Raw genomic sequence first — 17,955 nt, 5'->3', positions numbered from 1 at the left:
GTCCATTCCCTTCTAATTTTGACTCGATCTGATTTCTCTTTATATGATAATCTTATGTATTAATAATTTTATTTATACTATTTTGATCCTTAAAAGGGAAAAAAAATATTAATTTTAATTTAACAAGAAAATAAAAAACTTATACATATTCTTAAATAAGAAAGAAAATAACATATGATTAGAATTAGTTATAAACTTATATGTTTTAATTTTCATGTAAAAGAAGAAAATATATGTTATTAATTTAAAATTTATTTTCCCCCTTTTCTCTTCAATACGTTTGAAGATTTGAACAGTATGGTATGACACTGGATTGGTCCCATCACATTTCCCTTTCTTATTTCGGTTTTTCTCTTTTGCTTGCAGTCTTTACAAAAAGGAAAATGAACTAGTTATGATATTTCTATTACCGTTTTAGGGGCTTTTCAGGGTACAGAAAAGGAAATGTAGTATCCTTCCAAGCGCATGGTTAACGTACGCCATCAAAGAGACTGGATGAAGAGATTCCTTCATTTCCACTTCTACAACACTGATATTTGGTTTCAAATAAAAAAAGGAAATGATCATACTTCAATAGTTTAATATTCGTTTACAAGAAATTATATCACATCCTAAAATTTATTATTAAAAAAAAGTATTAAATATCATATTTAGTATTATTTGAAAATTGCTCCATAACCCATCTTTATTAATAACATTCATGATTAAAAGGCTAGATAATACATAGCACTGTTATCATGCCCCATTTTCTCCCTTAACCCATGCAATATACATAGAAAATTGTCATCAAAACCATGCAAAAGCCAAGCATCACCCCGTCTCTAATCTTGCAATATACATAAGCTGAATCAAAATAAAATGCTTCCTCCACCATCCATAGTACATGACCTTACGAGAGACATTAAAGTAGCTAGACTACCAGCTTGAACAAAACGGATTTTACATATTAACCCATTGTGCCTTCATCAGTGCACCATACACACAGATAAATAAAAAGAAGAATAATTTAAAATGAAACTAAGAAATTTTATAAAATTGATGACAATTTCTAAGATGAATGTGTGATGGTGTGTAACGGTCAGCAGATTAAGTCTTGATACGGCCGTAAATGAGGCAAAAAACAAACCAAATTGAAGTGAACTCACACAAAGTACCTGTTTTTCCTGCCATGTGTCAATCTATTCTTTAGATTCACCAAGTTCAATATCCTTTACTGGTGTCTTCTCTATCCCATCCTTCAGAAGTCTAATTTCCTCTTCTGTCAGGCTGTTTTTAACATTGGACATTGTCTTCGCATTTGCCTGCTTTTCAATCTCCACAGCCCAGCTATAAATTATCATTCCAACAACTGCAACAATCATTCCTGAAATATTCTTAAAAGTCAGCTCTGAATCAAAGAGCAGCCACCCCAGTGTAAGAACACACACTGTTTTCATGTGACCTAAAACCTGGAAGGAAACTGCTGAGAAGCGTCCTATGCAGAGGTACTGGCTCACATTGCAGAACACTGCTAGGGAGCATGAAAGGAGTATGAAAAACTGCACACCATTGGATTAAGTTAGCAGGAATCTATCTATACAGACTGATAATATGTGGCTGTGCTCAGTAATCCATTAGAAATAATATATGCATAGAAAGATAAGTTCTTACAATGACACCAGAAGACAGCTTATAGTTTGTAATAAATTTGCCATTAAGGAAGTAATCAATGAATGGACCAAGCACAAGGAGGGAGATGGACTGAATCGGAGCAGTTTTACTCAGCAATTCGAAAGATCCAATTGAGTACTTCTTTTGCAAAGAACCTATTGACTGTATCACAGAAAATTTTCCACTCATTGTCAGAGGACATGAATAAAACTCTTTCCACACAAACATCACGAACCAGCAAAATCCATTAAGCATAAGATGTTCCTTTTGTTTAAAAGTGTGTTTTTTCCCCTCAAATCCAATCTATTTGTGCTATCAAAGTGAACAAACACTGATGGAAGAAAAACAGATTTGTTTGTGCATGTGTGGTGGTGGGAGGTGGTTGAGCTTGAAGTTGCTGGCTAAGCAAGTTTGGAAGGCTCTTAGAAGGCCCTCTCTCTGTTAGATCATACTACAAGATGAAGGCTATGCCTACCTTGTGGTTTAGGTTTCAAAGATAACTTCAAAGGTGGCTTTTTTCCACATGGGAGGTAGCTGGGGGGGGAGGGGGGAGGAATTCCAATGACTAATCAAGTGATGGTGATGAGGATGAATCTCCAAGATATACATCAAGAAAGAGAATTAGTATTAGTTGCGATTAAAGAAGGATTTTTACTACTTTGAATTTAATTAGAATTAGTACTTGTTAGAGTCAAATTAGGATTAGGTAATTAGGTTATAAGACATTAGACTTAAGAGTTAGAATGGATTGTTATATTCCTAGTAGACTTGGATTTTTTGAGAAGTCTATAAATAAGGTTAATTAATGTAAACCAAAGTATTAGTTGGTGATTAAATAATATTAGTTTTTTTTTGCAAGTGTTGCAATTCTCAATGGTGAGACTCCATTGATTTTCTGCTAGATGACACTCCTAAAAGGCTTTAGTGAGACTCTAAGGTTTCTATCTTTTCTTTTTCGCATTTACTTCTCCTTAAACCCTAAAAAATAAAAACCCTATCCCACCTATTTAATTGTACCCAACCATCCTAGGGTTGTCCTACATTAGATGTTTAGAGGATGAAGTATGGTAAATTGGTGTTGCCTTCACAAGCAAAATGAAAAGTTAGGGATGCATTCTTCATCATTACAAATAGGTATTGCGCTTGTGGCATCCTATCTTCTCCTTGTTCAAGGTTCCTTGGGTCCTTGCCTCATTAGTTAAAGATGTGTTATTTAGTTGGCATGGCATAAATATGGGCAAGAATTGCAAGATGGTGAGGGGGACGATGCCATTATATTTGTTTTGGTCTACCTAGAGAGAAGGAAATAGAAGTTTCTTCAAATGCATGAAAGGTCAAGATGGGCTATGAAGGATAGCTTTCTCAAGGCTCTGTTTTTGTGGTCTAGTAGCATTTAAGGAATTGGAATTGAGAGTCTTTCCTTCTCCACTTAGTAGATAGCTTGCTACATGGTAGCTAAGAGTTTGTTGCTTTTTACCTTCTTTTTGTCCTTAAATCTTTAAATGCCTTGTGCACTTCTTGTGTGCTAGGGTTGTTCCCCTTTATTGTTAGGTGTCATTTTAATAAAATTCTTATTTAGGTGTTAAAAGAGGCAATTGCTTCCTCAGGATCTAAACAAGCCAATGAAAATCTAATATGAAGCAGCCAATGATTGTAGTGACAATAAGAAACAGAAAAGCATTAACCTTGAAAAACAAAAACTTATTTTCACTACGAAGTGATTTCATTACTTTTTAGCTACCAAAATGTATGGAAAAATACTAAAATGTGCCTAAGAAAAACCAATGTTGGACGAACATAAAATAGTGCAGAACAGGACTGTAAAATTCAGGGAAAAAATAATTTGTAAACCGATCAATTCAGCAGCCTTGACAGGACTATTTACATAATAAATGCAAAACAAGAGGAAATTAGCATATACTCACAATTTGCTGCAAAGATGTTGACACTACTGCTACACAGGCACATATGAAACCTTTAGCATTAACTTTCACATCAGTTACAGTGCAGACACCCACTCCTATAACCACAACCACCACAGAAATCTTCACTTCCCTAGAGTAGTGTTTGTTATGAAGGATCCATTCCATCACACATACCACTGGAATCATGCTCAGTTTTGAAATCTGCACCACAGATAGAACAAGGCAAGTTTTACATGGAGAGTTAGCATCAAATTCTTGCACTTCTTTGAACAAATTACATTAAGTGCTGCTTCTGAAACAGACTTCACTTTTGTACCGTACAAGAAATTATTTAAGAGAACAAAAAAACAAAGAACCTGTCCAAATCACCATCCACTGCATCAAGAATTTTAGTCTAAAATAGGGAATGTGTATAACTAGTGAAACTAAAGTCACATGAATTGCCACTAATAACAAGGTCTTCATCCTTGAAAACCTTAAAAAACCAGTTGTTTAAACTGATCACATGTCTCTGTTCTTAAACAAATTGATGCTCAGTTTGCTTCAGTCACCTCAACAACCACACACCACCAGCAATACCACCCCTCGCCAAGAAAAGCAATAATCTTTAGCAAGCAAATAACAGCAAAGTTAGTGTTTCAGAAACATAAATGCAGTATCATCCATCTAGAATTGCACCAATGTGTTCAACTAGTACAAAAATCAGTGGGGTATTTCTGAAACTTTCCTTCTTGAAACCAACCATGCTGATTCCAAACCCAAACCCAGGAAGAAACCTCAATTTTCCTTTGGTGGAAAGACATATATCATACTCTACCCTTGATTTATTTCTGTTTGGATAAAAAAAACTGAAATTTATAGAGAGACTAGGGGAAAAAAAGGAGAAAAATTAAAAGTCCACAGATCATTGCTCCCTTTTGGCTAATAATTTGGCATCTTCATTAGAAGTCTTGACCTCCAAGAAAATGGAGAAATAAAATCTCTCTTATATAGCAGATGGTAATCCATGATCAAAAAAGATCAGAGCACCCAGACAAAAGAAAATTCTAGTAGAATACAAGAGTAAGTAGCATCTCAAGATGATTTAAATGCAAGAAAAAATATTGGTTGCAGCAGCACCAAATTACTAACCAAGACTAAGCAAGCCACCAAAACAAAGAAGCTAACTTGAATAAAATAAAGCCACACCCTAAGGTGCCAGAAAAGGACTAGGTTCTTTCCAATGCAAGGTCTCTCCTAAAGCAAACTTTGCATTTGGCATATGATAAAAGCACAAAGTAGTGCAGTTAAAAGGGTTTCAAAGTTAATGCAAGCCCTCAAAATGTACATGAACGAGATATATGGTTGCAGAATCTGAAAAAGAGATTCGACCTTCAAGTTGCTAAAAACAGCTTCTTTTCGAAATGAAATATCTATATTTATCATCTGTCCTTGAGCTATGGATTGCAACCATGTATAGTGCAAAATCAAGTACAAATCAAATCCCAATGGCATGCTCCCAAGTCCTAACAAAAAAAATTCTAAAAGCACAACATCCAAAGGAGTATATTCCCTTAGTCTCCACTAACTTGGGAATAAACAGAGTACACTATAACAGAGCAAGTTCAGGCAGTTCTCACTCTAGTAGGAACATCAGAGGTAAACATAAGAATCATTTCAGGTGAAGATTTGGTTTTCTTAAGAGCAAATGAAGCATCCTTGGTAAATGCAAACATGGAATAAAACTAGGGGAATGACCACAAAAATATAAAGGAGTATGAATGCTCTAACAAAGATCACAATTCTAACAAATGAACAAGCTTCCAAAAGCGTTGAAAGAAAAACTAAATTAACATCTTAGATGAAAAACTAGATAAATACAACTCAGGCACATTAGAATGGTGTCCACTTGGACTGGCATACCTTACCTTGCCCGAGGGAAGCCCCCAAAATTAGTTAATATCATACCCGTGTATAAAGGTACTCAAATTTACCGTTAAAAAAAATTACATAAGTACGTACCAATGAAGCGTTTTAGTAATTCTTACTTGATAGAATCCAACTGAGTTTAGCATGAGGCTCAAGTTCATCCCTGTGATAGACATATTGGCTACAATTGAGAACCAGAGAAGCTCCCACAAAGGAACATACTTTGATGCAGAATAGCCAGTAGCATTTGACACCAGACCAACCAGTGCAGTAACCGCAAAATGAAACCCAGTTAAAGTGGTGGCTGAAAAAGAATACAGGATAATAAGTTTAGAGTTGAACATTTGGGTCAGGAATTAGAAATCAGGTGAATGAATAAATCATACTGATCCTCAAAAGAGAACAGGTTAAAAATTTCCAGGTCATTTCTATAATTCTTATGTTTAGCTGGCCGGAATTTTTTCCCAGTATTCCAGTCAGTTCCTAACTTGGCGAGCAGTTGGGAAGTGATGGATCTTCCCGTTATCCCAATAAGGAACTTCCTCCGTGACGAATTTGAGTAAGGGTCAAGAGATCCGAAAAGATAACTTACAACAGACAAAAGGAAAAAGGAAAAAAAAATATTATGAAAAGAAAAGAGGAGAAGGTAAGATTGAAATTCGAAAGAAGAAAGCATCAGATCAAACACCTCTTTAGGAAAAATGATAATTAAAAAAAAAATTAATAACTTTAAAACAAGGACGTAAATAATTATTTTTTTTTAAAAAAAAAAAAAAGCTCAGAAGGGAAATAATACGAAAGATCCGCGGAAACCTAAGAATGCAGCTGTAATTTGTAGTGGGGATACAATTAGATTGGGTAAGAGAATTTACAAAAGCCAGATCAGAGAGACTAACCGAAGCTGAATGCGTAACCACTGGCGGACATAAGCTGCTTGTTAGCCATGATAATTCCGACGGAGCTGATAACATTCATGGCCCAGGCACCCACATCGGAAACGGAGGATTTCTTGTCGCTCTCCATGCTCTTGGAAAAGAAAAGGGAGGATCCGCAATAGAAATACTAGATCTCAAGGAGACAAGCGGTGCAGAGATGGAGCAATTCAATTTACTAATTTGGGTAGGAAGAAGAAAAACGACGAAGAAGATGAGGCAGATTGATAGAGAAGGCTTGGCTCGACTCTATTTTGCTTAATACTTTTGAACCTATCGTTCAGAGGAGTGGGGGTAGGGTTTGTAATTGGGAAGATCTGGATTCCGGGGAAGCGGTGTGTATTGGTGTGGAACGTGGATCTGTATCTCACGCTTTCTCTTCCCCTCGCTCTCAACCCAATGTCTCTAGTCTCTCCCCGTTATTAAACGTATTACGTGTGACTACGCTGGTAAGCCCGGCCATCCTCAGTCCAATCCCCTCTGTTCCACTCTCGTTTATTACTTTTCTATTTTTTTTCCTTCTCTCCTTCGATTTTGAGAACCGCGTTTAATTTTTCCTTTCTATTGCTTTTTCCACCACCACATCGTGCTTCATATTCAAACTTATCCTTATTTGAATAAATGAAATTAACCTTGTTAATGAGAAAAAATCGGATGTATTTGGATTCTAGATATTTTAAAGGAAATAAAGAGAAAAAGTCAAACGTAAAAAATAAAATAAATAAATTATTTTTAAGGATAATTATGATAAAGGAGTAGTTGAAGGTGCATAACTTTGAAGGAGTAGAGCAAATTTTTAGGTAGAGAGTTAGATGTAAGAAATTTTTTTAAATATGGTTATAATTTTAAAATTCAAAATCTCTAAAATCTTGAAATATCCTTTACTACCTTAAAATTTAAAATAATTTTATTTTTAAAATTAGGCATTTAAAAATTTTTGAATACCCAAGTTTCTATAAAATACATTTCTTGTATTTTTATTTTTAAAAATAAAAAATAACAATAATTTTTACAATTTTAAAAATAATATATGAAAAATATAAGCTCGTTTTATATCCTTAAAGATTACTTTAAAATTTTTTTAAATGTGAGATAATAATAAAAAATTTACAACCTTTTTCTTCTAAATAATTTTTTAAATCATTACCTTTTTTAACGTGACTTTATCAAACTATTTTATTGTTTTATGTTTTCAAATTTTATCTTAAAATCAAATTATAAATTTAAAATTTTTCTATTTATTTTTTAAATATATACAAATCAAATAAAAATTTAAGAAAAATTAACTTTATTATTTTTTTCTATTTTTATATTTATTGAAGGAAAACCATGTATATGTTTTTTCGTTTTCTTTTTCCTTTATTTTCCCGTGAAAGAAAAATTATAGAAAGAAAAGTTGTAAAATGAAGGGCAAAAATAGGAGCTTTGTGGGTTTTCTATGAATATTGTGGAACGAATTCAAAGAACAACTAAAAATGGGAGACTAAGGTGGGCTAAGATGGTCTAGAGTTGTGATCGAGCTTACAAGAGTTGAAGATAATGGAGGTTTGGATTATGAAAGGATTAAAGCAAGAGATAGTGTTTCATTGATAAAGATGATAGGGGGATGCCAAAAAGAAAGTATGGATGGACCAGGCATTTTGGTTTACCACATTTTATACCTTTATCAACAATTATGCTGTGCATTATTAAGTTTATCTACCCTTTTATTATAATTATCCTTTTTTATATACACTATTTCAAATTTATTTCATTTATTTTAAATTTCTTATATAAAAACCAAATAATCTAAAAATACATAAAATTTTAACTAGATTTAATTATATTATATTCTTTACAATAAAATCACACACGAAATTACTTTTTTTTTTTTTTTGAACATTTTTTATTTCTTTAATACTTTCCTGAACCAACACATATACAAGGTAGCTTCTGCCAAAATTTTCCTACTTCCCATTCCTCATTTCACTGCTGCCTTTGTTCTTTGTCAAGCAATTCTAATATTTGTTCTTGCATTAGAACTCAAACCATGGACTACTAATGTATATACTTTTATGATTAATTTTCAAAATTAATAAAAAATAATTAAATAAATGAGAAAATAGAATTATTAGTATGCTACTTGTGAGTAACACGGCTACTAATTGCAATATTATTGCTAATTAATTAAAAAAAATGTTTCATCAATGATGGAGGTCAGTCGGTGTTTAAAAGGTGAGTCATCCCTATCAACTCTATGCTCTATTTATGATAGTAGTTAATTATAAATATCCCAATTTTCAAGAACTTTAAAGCTACTTTTTGATGACTCCTCTATGCTCTATTTATGATAGTAGTTAATTATAAATATCCCTAATTTTCAAGAACTTTAAAGCTATTTTTTTATGACGCCCAGTGCCCATCCCACCAACATCACGAGGCTGAACATGTTCACCGCATCCAAGCATAATTAACTGACCCAATTAGAACGAACAGAGCCTCTTTATCCGGGTGTTACCGCCTTCCTTCCAAATTCAATTGGTGAAAAATCCAACTTTAGGAAGATCTACCATATTCAAGTACTCGCTGCTGGATTTTGTTGGTAAGTTGTGGGATAGAAATTGATAATGTTTCTAATTTTCGTGTGTCCAACCTAATTAATTCATATAGGAATTTGACTAACACAATTGGAACATTGCCAAATATTTCCTTGAATGGTTGGCTGAATGAATGACACAATTGGAATATAGCCAAAATAATCTATGAAAAGTTGGCTGAAAAACACTTCCAAAACTGTTTTCCTTTATTTCCCAGCCAGGGCATGGGATCATGATCGTTTCCAATGAGTGTTTGTATTAGAGAAGTTGCAAAATCAGCTTTTTGAAAAAGAGCGAAGGTCCAAATGCACTCAGACTAAATTCAGTAATATAATGATGTGGGGTCAATCCCAAGTCAAATATCATCAAACACAAGTTGAACTACATGAATCAAGTCGCTAAGATTGCATCTACCATGAACACCATTAAAATGCACTCTCCTAAGTGGAAATAAAGAAAAAATTTGAGCCAGTTTTTACTTACAAATACCTTTCTTTTATTTTCAAATTCTACATTGAGCTTCCCTATCCAAGTTAGTCCTCTTTAACACCCTCAAGGGGGGATAAAAAACAAAAAAGAATGACAAAATATCCTCCATGATCATCTACTTATCTCCGAAGAATAGAAGAAAAAATTCCTAGAAAATTTCAGTAGAAACAAACGGTAAATAAAGTATACATAGGGAAGGGATTCACAGTGATAGGTAAATAGCAGATATGCATTTTTTTTTTTCTCTCGCTCTGTTTTTTTGGCGAGAAAGTTCAAACAGTCTGATATGATACATGCTATCATGAATTAAAAGAGGAATAAGAGGCATGTTTGGTCTGTTAACAGCGGAAGTGCACAACAGCTTTGCTTTCAAAATTCTAAGGGGCTGGATAAACATCTTATACCATGAATTTATATGAAAATTAGGTATAATTAGATGCTCTAGAAGGAATAACAGGAGTTTAGCATCCTTGTTCTTACATCTCAACTATGGTTAAAAAAACAAACCCTAAACTTATAACACAAAAACTCCAAGGATCCAACTGGATTACAGAGTCAGATAATACATGTTATACCATTCAGCAACTGAAGAATAAAGGGAATCCAAATTCCGTATCCTAGAAAGAAGTCACTTACAAATGCACAAATAATCCAATGGGAAGAAGTAATGACAAAAAACCAATTTAACTAATAAATCGCTCTTAAACAACCCCACTCAAGTCTGGAGCAAATATGTCTGCACCCCAACTTCTTAAACAATCAAAATACTATTGCACCTTTTTATTGAGTACATCTCCTAATGGATTTCTAATGTTTATATGCAAAGAACAACTGGATGTGCTAAAAACAAATTCGGTCACCAACTCATTTGTGAAGAATCACAACTACTTCATAGTATTTGGCATTAGTCAAGCACCTAATTGCCATATTGAGTTGATCACTTCTTTCAGTTATTGCTTTATTTCATTAAATGGTGTGGAGTTTTGGACATGGTGCTTTATGACTTTCAATTATAAAGCCACCAGTCTAGCAAATCCAGAACCGGCCCCCAACACCCCCCACCCACAAAAAAAAAAAAAAAAAAAAGAAGCCCAGTTAACTTTCTCCTTTTGAAAATCCTAAAAGCACAAGTTCCAAGTGCTGGACAAACCACTTCTTGTATAACCTAATTACCTTCACTTAAGCTTCAAATGTTTGCTTGACACATGCAAGATCTATTCATAATATGGGGATTGGTAACTTCAAATCAATTCCAGGAACCCCAGCACTCCATAAGAGCTAGTGAATGTTGTTTATAGAGAAACAGGTCCCTTTCGAATGACCCAAATGTAGCTTATATGAATATATGGGAAATGAAGTCTCTAGTTCTTTGTCAGCTGCTAATAATCAGCTTCTGTGCAACATAATGCCCTTTTGCCAGAATTTTTTTTTTTTTTTTAAAAAAAGAAGGTGTTGCAATGTGTAGGAACAAGTTGTTCTTGCTCAAATGGTTGTAATAACACGAAAAAGCATCCAATAAATAAGATTGGAGAATTGGAAAATTTTGTAGGCAGTAACAGTAATTATAAGCAGATATAAATGAAGAAAAGTTTTTAGTTCTTCCTTAGGATTGACAGGCATCTTTAATATACACAATCGGACTGGGAAGTAAATGTTAAAAAGAAATAGAGATGGTTCATATAGGCAAATTGGTTAGGAATTAGAACTTTGATGAAGATCGATCTCTCTTAGGAGTAGAGACCTGGCTCTGTTGACTGTGGTAAAGCAGAGGCATATATGTTCCTCAAGATCCTTAAGTTGTTGGAGGAAATAGAGATGGTTTTTGCAGAGATGCTTGGCCACCACTTGGATGGTATCCCTGCCCCCCTCCAATCCAAGGCGAATGAGACGCTTGTCACCCTCAACAGCAGTGTGCAACCATGCCACGAGGCTGTCAATGGTGCCCAGATCATGGCATAGAACATAAGTACCCCTAGCTGCAGCATCAAGCTGTGCCCCATGGGCAAGCTCTTTCTTAGAGAGCCTGGGAGGAAGGAATACAGTGAATAGTGGGGCAATAAGGGCAACGAGTGTATGAGTAGCAATTGCGACAGCAGATATGGCAACCCCAACGGCAGTGCCAATGAAACAGAAGGCGGATCCAGCGGTTGCACGGCGGATAAGGCGAATCTTAGACCGGGACTTTCGGATATGGCCGTCAAGTTGTTCCTTAAGTTGAGAGAAGCAGCGGCGCATGTCACGGAAATTATGGGAGTCAGGACAGGGGAAAGGATTGTCAAGACTATCGAATTGGAGGAAGACATCAAAGGCCTGATTGCACTGGGATTCGGTAAGTGAATCGGAATCAAGGGGAAGAATATCGAGGAGGTCATGAAGAGGGGAATAGAGAGAGTGGGCGTGATGGACGCTACGGTGGAGAAGGAGACAGAGTTTGGATGTGTTCTCGCTGTGATCGAAGTAGTCAGAGACAAGACGGGTGAGGGTGTTGGACCTTGCATGCTGAAGGGCATCCTGGACACATTCTCGGTCGGGTCGAAGGACATGGGCCAACCGCAACTGCTGGACATTCTCTTCTCGCTCCCCGTCTGTGTCTTGGTCTGGGTCTGTGTTTGTGTAGTCATCCTGGTGGCGGACGTGAATCTTGGACCATATCTCGTTGTAGGAATTGGTTTGGACAGCGAGGGTGTATTCGCGGGTTAGATTGACGGTGGGAGAAGTTTGAGAGATCGATCTTGGTGTGTCCTCTCTAGAATTCTCAACTGCTTCAAAGTTGTTCAGACAATTAAGCAAACACGTGGAATGCACTCGGCGGAATACACACGATTAAGGAAACACGTGATATACACTCATATATTTAGGATTGGAAGCACAAAAATTAGAAAGACAAAAAAAAAAAAAAAAAAGTTTACCAGGAGCTGTGGTTGTTGAAGTTGACGCCCATGATTTGAGGGACAAGCATTGCAGCATTTCGTGCCCCTCCAAGCTCCCACGCTCCAAGCCTAACTTTGAACTGGACTGGACTCCTTGAAATCCCTCAGCAGTACATCTTCGCTACTTCTCTACCACCCCAATCATTCCTCAATGCTCTTCATTCATTTGAGTCGCTTGGATCTCTTGAGTCTTAGCCACCAATCGGCCAAAAATGACGTTGACTATTTCTTCTAGGTCTTTTACCAGGTTCCCTAAGCTCCCTTGCCTCGCAAGTCGCAACTCGATCATCACTCTCGCCTTTTTATCTTTTTCGATTTTTATCACCACTCTTCCCTTTTTTTTATACTTTTTCATCATTATTATTATTATTTTTATGACTCATTATAATTTTTTTTTTAATATTTAACAAAAATAAAATATCATGAAAACAAAGAATCGAATACTTAATACTATTAAATATTAAAAAATTAAGGTGGTGTTTGTTTTTTTGGCTTTTTGCTGAAAGCAATTTAGTTTTAGAATTTAGATTGTTTGTTTTTCTACTTTTTCATGACTTATTATAAACTTTTTACTAAATAGAAAAAGCCAAAATATATAGCTTTTTCTAAATAGAAAAAATAACATATTAATTTGTTTTACTTTTTAATACTTAATAGAAATAAAATACTACAAAAACAAACAACCTAGTATTTAACACTATTAAGCATTAAGGTTCTATTTAGAATTAAGTAAAAAAACAAACACCACCTAAGTAAAAAAACAAACTGAGCAATGGGGTTTTCTATATCACTATTTCTTAAGCAAATTTATTGTTAGCACTTGTTCAAGATTGCCCAATGTAATTGTTGATGAATTCAATCAATTATCATATAAGATTCATTCATAAACTCAATTAGAAAGTGTAGCGCTATTTAATACTTGTTTCGTGCGAGAGCGTTCCACCAGCTCGACCTTAATTGAAATTAAGTAATTTTATGTGACATTTTAATTTCAAGGAAAACCTGGACGTTTAACCTTCTTTTAGCTGGTTTATTCTACAGTGTTGTCTTTCTTTTTTTATTATAGCTGTTCCTATACTCCTCTGTCCTAATCCTCGCAGTTGTAAATTTGTAATATATCTCGAAGTTACGCTTGTGATATTTTAATAACCACCTGCTCGTGGAAGGATGAGTAAAGTTGGCGTAGATCTAGGTTTAAATATCATTTGTGTATATATCAGGAAAAAAAAAATTACACAATCAAGTGTGAATCTCTTCACAAATCGGTCAATTCAAGTTTCTGACTGCATATTCAATTTGTTTGGCCGAAATTTCTCTTCAAGGAAGCACTGAATCTAACCCCTACCTACACGCTTGAATCCAAAATGCAAAGGTGCCACTTCAACAAAATACAACATCCAAATCACAAGGCAGTCCAATCGTAGCTGACGAGTGACAGTGAAAGACACTACCCTTCTACAAATCTCTCTTCCTCTCTATATGTATATAAATACGAGTCTTCCATAAATACAATACAGCCAGCATGGTATTATCTATTCTTAACAGACATGTATCCAACACAGGAAACCTCAAACCCCTCTCCCTATACCAATAACAGTAATGATACATCAAATAAGTGTTGTACTACAGGCAATTCCCAAATGAGATTAATTTTTTTTTCACCTTCACTCTCTGCCTGTTGAAGGATCTCTCTGGGCACCAGGCGGAGCTGTCGGCATTGGAAAATTACTGTAGTTATACTGAGCACCTGCAAACTGGGGAGCCTCCACATACGGGCTCTGGAACTGCCAATTGTTTAAAAAAGTAAGAAAAGGACGAAAGACAATTAATCAATACAGATACATTGAAAAGGAAGGAGAATGATGTTAAGGCGCATAAGTTTTCCGTAAAATCCTCATGGCACTTTTTTAGCATTTAGTGAAAATGGAATAACAGGTTATTTATAGCATGTGGAAGTATAAATTCAACTTCTTAAATGTCCATGCAGCAGCAGCATTCATCTAATCAGGCTCGGTTCTGGTCCAAATCTCCCTCCATTTTGAAAATTCTCTCTACTCTAAGGTCACGTTTGGTATGTGGAAATGGGGAACAAGAATGAAGATATTGTTTCCATTCCCATTTCTCCATGAATAAAAAATGAATTTGATGATTCCAATTCTTGAATGTGAATGCACCAAGGAATGATTATTTATTTTTATCTCAATGTTTGGTAACAAAGGGAATGTGGATTAAAAAGGAAATAAATTGACAACAATATTTTTTTACATAGATTAAAATAATTTTTTATTTTCATCTTAAAAGAACATCTGTTCAGAGGGTTTTTTTTTTTTTTTTTGATAGGTAAGATCAAAAAGTCTATATATAAAGAGGAGACGCTACAACAACGCCCCCAAGTATACAGGAAGTATACAACATAAGTCTAAAGGTTGACCCAATAGGGAAAGGGAAAGAAATAAAAAACATCACCTGTCCTTAGAGTCTAACCAATCAATGAAACTAACAAAAGAATTAGGGCTCATATCTATAGACACCCTAGACCAAGACCATAAATTACATACAAAAAAGTTTTTCAGCCTTTGGACCAATAACTCCTTATTATCAAACGCTAACAAATTCATTTCCTTTCACATTGACCAAAATATACATAAAGGGTCACCTGTCAAACCTTTTTACAAATTTTACCCACGAAGGACCCATGTCACCTAAGGAAAGTCTCCTTAATCGGGTAAGAGAGAACCCAAGATACCCCAAAGAGAGAAAAAAATCAGATGCCAAAGAACCTACGACTTTGCACAATGAAGAAGAATAGATTGACAATTTCTTCTTCGAAGTGGAAAGAAAACATTTGTTAGCCAAAGAAAACCCTCTCCTTTGGACCTGATCCAGAGTTAAGGCTTTCCCCCAAGTCACCTCCCAAGCGAAGAAAGCCACCTTAGGTGGCGCACAAGATCTCCAAATGATGCTATTAGGGAACAAAAGAGGATCACCGGGCCCCAAAACCGAATAGAGAAATTCAATCGAAAAGTTCCCACTCCTCAAGGCTGTTCAAATCACTCTGTCATACACATCCCTGTGTGTTGCTTGGAGCCTTAACAAAAAGCGTTCCACACTTTCCATTTCCTAATCATCAAAGGGCCTAGGGAACCTAGGGGTCCAACCACCCTCTTCACCTTCAGGGTTCCAAACCTCCACCACCCAAGCTTCCTTAGACAAGGAAAGGGCAAATAAGGAAGAGAAGGAATCATAAAGTGGCTCATCGCCACACCACTTGTCCTTTCAGAATCCCACTCTCCGACCATTTCCCACTTGGAAAGACAATCAACTACTCAAAAAATCCCACTCCTTTTTTATGGCTTTCCACAACCCAACACCATACCTTTCTCTCACCTCACGGGACTGCCATCCCCCAACATCTTCTCCATACTTCTGACTAATGACTTGCTTCCAAAGAACCTTTTTTTCGTTGGCAAAACACCAACTTCACTTGCACAAGAGGGCTTTGTTCATCCCAAAGAGGCACCTCACACCCAAGCCCCCCTTTTTTTTCTCCGAACAGACCGTCTTCTACCTTACTAGATGTGGTTTCTGCATGAAAGCCCCACCACCCCAAAGGAAATCCCTCTAAATCTTCTCCAACCTCAACCTCACTTGCCTTGGCATGCAAAAGAGAGACATGAAATAGATAGGCATATTATAAAGAGTATTACAAATTAAAGTGAATCTCCCTCCTTTCAAGATATACGGTCTTTTCCACATGGCTAACTTTTTGTGAAATCTTTCTTCAATCCCATCCAAAAACTATCACGGATTTGAAAGGAGCTCCAAAGGAATACCCAAGTAACAGAAAGGGAGACCGCCCACCTTACATCCCAACTCCAAAGCCAAGTCATCAATATTGTCCACCCTCCCCACAAGAATTGGCTTACTTTTTTCCAAGTTGATTCTCAAACTAGAATAAGCCTTGAACCACATAAGAAGCCAACTCAAAAAAGTCACCTAGTCCTGCGATGCCACACAAAACACGAGAGTATCATCAACAAATAATAAATGAGAGATCTGGATCCTAACACCACCCCTGCCTCTCACCCTCCACCAAGAGAAATGACTACCACTCTCCGCCCTCTTCAAGAGATAACTAAAAACCTCTATGACAATCACAAATAAATAAGGGGAGAGAGGAAATTCCTATCTCAATCCCCTTGAACTTTGAAAAAAACTAGTTGGGGATCCGTTTATTGGAACGGAGTTGCTGTTGAGATACACCATTCTACCCATTTAATCCATCTTTCCACCAAGCTCATCTTCCTTAGCATCGAAAACAAGAAATACCAGTTTACACATGATCGTACGGCTTCTCAATACCAAACTTGTAAAGAACACCGCCTTCATTGCTTTTCAACCTTGACTCTACGGCCTCATTAGCGATCAAAACTGCATCTAAAATCTGTCCACCCTCCACAAAAGCGTTTTGGGACTTGTGATCACTTTGCCCATTACCTTCTTAAGTCTATTGGCCAACATCATAGTTAACAACTTACTGTCCACTAGACTGATTGGCCTAAAATCTCTCAAGTCTTCAGCATCACCTTTTTTTGGAACAAGAACCAGAAAAGTAGTATTTAGTGACTTAACAAATGTGCCCCCCTCATGGAACTCCCTAAAAAACGCATCTCCTCTTCCTTCACAAACTCCCAACTAAAAAGTCAAAACACCATAGTGTACCCATCCAGACCTAGTGCTTTGTCTTTGCCCAAATCAGAGAGAGCAGCAAATACCTCTTCTTCCGAGAAAGGAAGCTCTAGCCTTTCAACCTCATGGTTGTCTAAAATCTTAAAGGCTAAACCATCTAGACAGGGTCTCCATTTCCCTACCTTGGATAAGAGATTTTGAAACGCCCCAACCACACTAGTTTTTATGTCTTCTCCTCAGTATACCAACTACCATTCACTTTCACTTTGGCTAACCAATTTCTTCTTCCATGTGCATTCGTCATCCTATGGAAAAAACTGATGTTGCAGTCACCCTCCTTCAACCACACCTCCCTTGATTTCTGTCTCCAAGAAATTTCCTCCTTGAGCACCCATATTCTATAATTCTCCTTTGCCTCCTTTTTGGCTTCAGTCTCTTTTAGGGACAAAGCTGTGACCTTCTCCTTTTCATCCCAAAACACCACCTGAGAGTTTTTTTTTCTAAATAATAAGATTAAGAAAAATAATATTTAGTTAATAAATAAAAATTAATCATAAAAAATCATACAAAACTAAAAAATCATACAATAATTTAAGATGTTCTATATCATTGCCTACACCAAGGGAATCAAAATACCTCTCGTTGAAGATTAATTGAAATCTCACTTTTAAGTGAGATTCCATTCCAACTAGAAATTTTTTATTCTATTCATATTGTCATTTAAGTTATCCAAACATGGGAATGTATAAGAAAAAGAGTGAGATGTTCATTCCCACTCCTCATTTCCTCGTATCAAACATGTCTTAAGGGTGTATTTAGTATGTGGGAATAGGAATGGAAATAGTGGTGAATCATA

General features: G+C 35.9%; 3 protein-coding genes across 7 annotated transcripts in view; all 3 read right to left on the bottom strand.

Moving 5' to 3' along the window:
• Positions 1-658: 658 nt before the first annotated feature.
• Positions 659-6,925, bottom strand: LOC117906680 (UDP-rhamnose/UDP-galactose transporter 1-like). 2 transcript variants are annotated; one of them, XM_034819820.1, is made up of 5 exons: positions 6,380-6,923; positions 5,603-5,787; positions 3,576-3,776; positions 1,651-1,812; positions 659-1,538 (listed from the first exon to the last, which is right to left on the bottom strand). In XM_034819820.1, exons 1-5 carry the CDS (start codon positions 6,504-6,506, stop codon positions 1,179-1,181), a joined length of 1,035 nt encoding a protein of 344 aa, XP_034675711.1. In that variant the 5' UTR covers positions 6,507-6,923; the 3' UTR covers positions 659-1,178. The 2 variants fall into 2 exon arrangements, with proteins under 2 accessions (XP_034675711.1, XP_034675712.1); XM_034819821.1 differs by lacking the exon at positions 1,651-1,812 and having other exon boundaries at positions 6,380-6,925.
• A 4,096-nt stretch (positions 6,926-11,021) lies between these two features.
• On the bottom strand, positions 11,022-12,692 carry LOC117906679 (UPF0496 protein At3g19330). Of its 2 annotated transcripts, none has more exons than XM_034819818.1 (2): positions 12,390-12,692; positions 11,022-12,242 (listed from the first exon to the last, which is right to left on the bottom strand). In XM_034819818.1, the coding sequence occupies exons 1-2, from the start codon at positions 12,445-12,447 to the stop codon at positions 11,173-11,175; spliced, it is 1,128 nt and encodes a 375-aa protein (XP_034675709.1). In that variant the 5' UTR covers positions 12,448-12,692; the 3' UTR covers positions 11,022-11,172. The 2 variants fall into 2 exon arrangements, with proteins under 2 accessions (XP_034675709.1, XP_034675710.1); XM_034819819.1 differs by having other exon boundaries at positions 11,022-12,239; positions 12,390-12,691.
• A 949-nt stretch (positions 12,693-13,641) lies between these two features.
• Positions 13,642-17,955, bottom strand: part of LOC117906374 (chaperone protein dnaJ 10-like) — a 30,005-nt gene continuing 25,691 nt past the window's right edge. For all 3 annotated transcript variants that reach the window (XM_034819372.1, XM_034819370.1, XM_034819371.1), the window contains one exon: positions 13,642-14,194. In XM_034819372.1, coding sequence (XP_034675263.1) covers positions 14,075-14,194 — 120 coding nt within the window. In that variant the 3' untranslated portion in view covers positions 13,642-14,074. The remainder of the gene's footprint in view (positions 14,195-17,955) is intronic.

Source organism: Vitis riparia, chromosome 18 (genome assembly GCF_004353265.1).
Source record: "Vitis riparia cultivar Riparia Gloire de Montpellier isolate 1030 chromosome 18, EGFV_Vit.rip_1.0, whole genome shotgun sequence".
Taxonomy (NCBI): Eukaryota; Viridiplantae; Streptophyta; class Magnoliopsida; order Vitales; family Vitaceae; genus Vitis; species Vitis riparia.
This window is presented reverse-complemented; position numbering and strand designations above follow the sequence as displayed.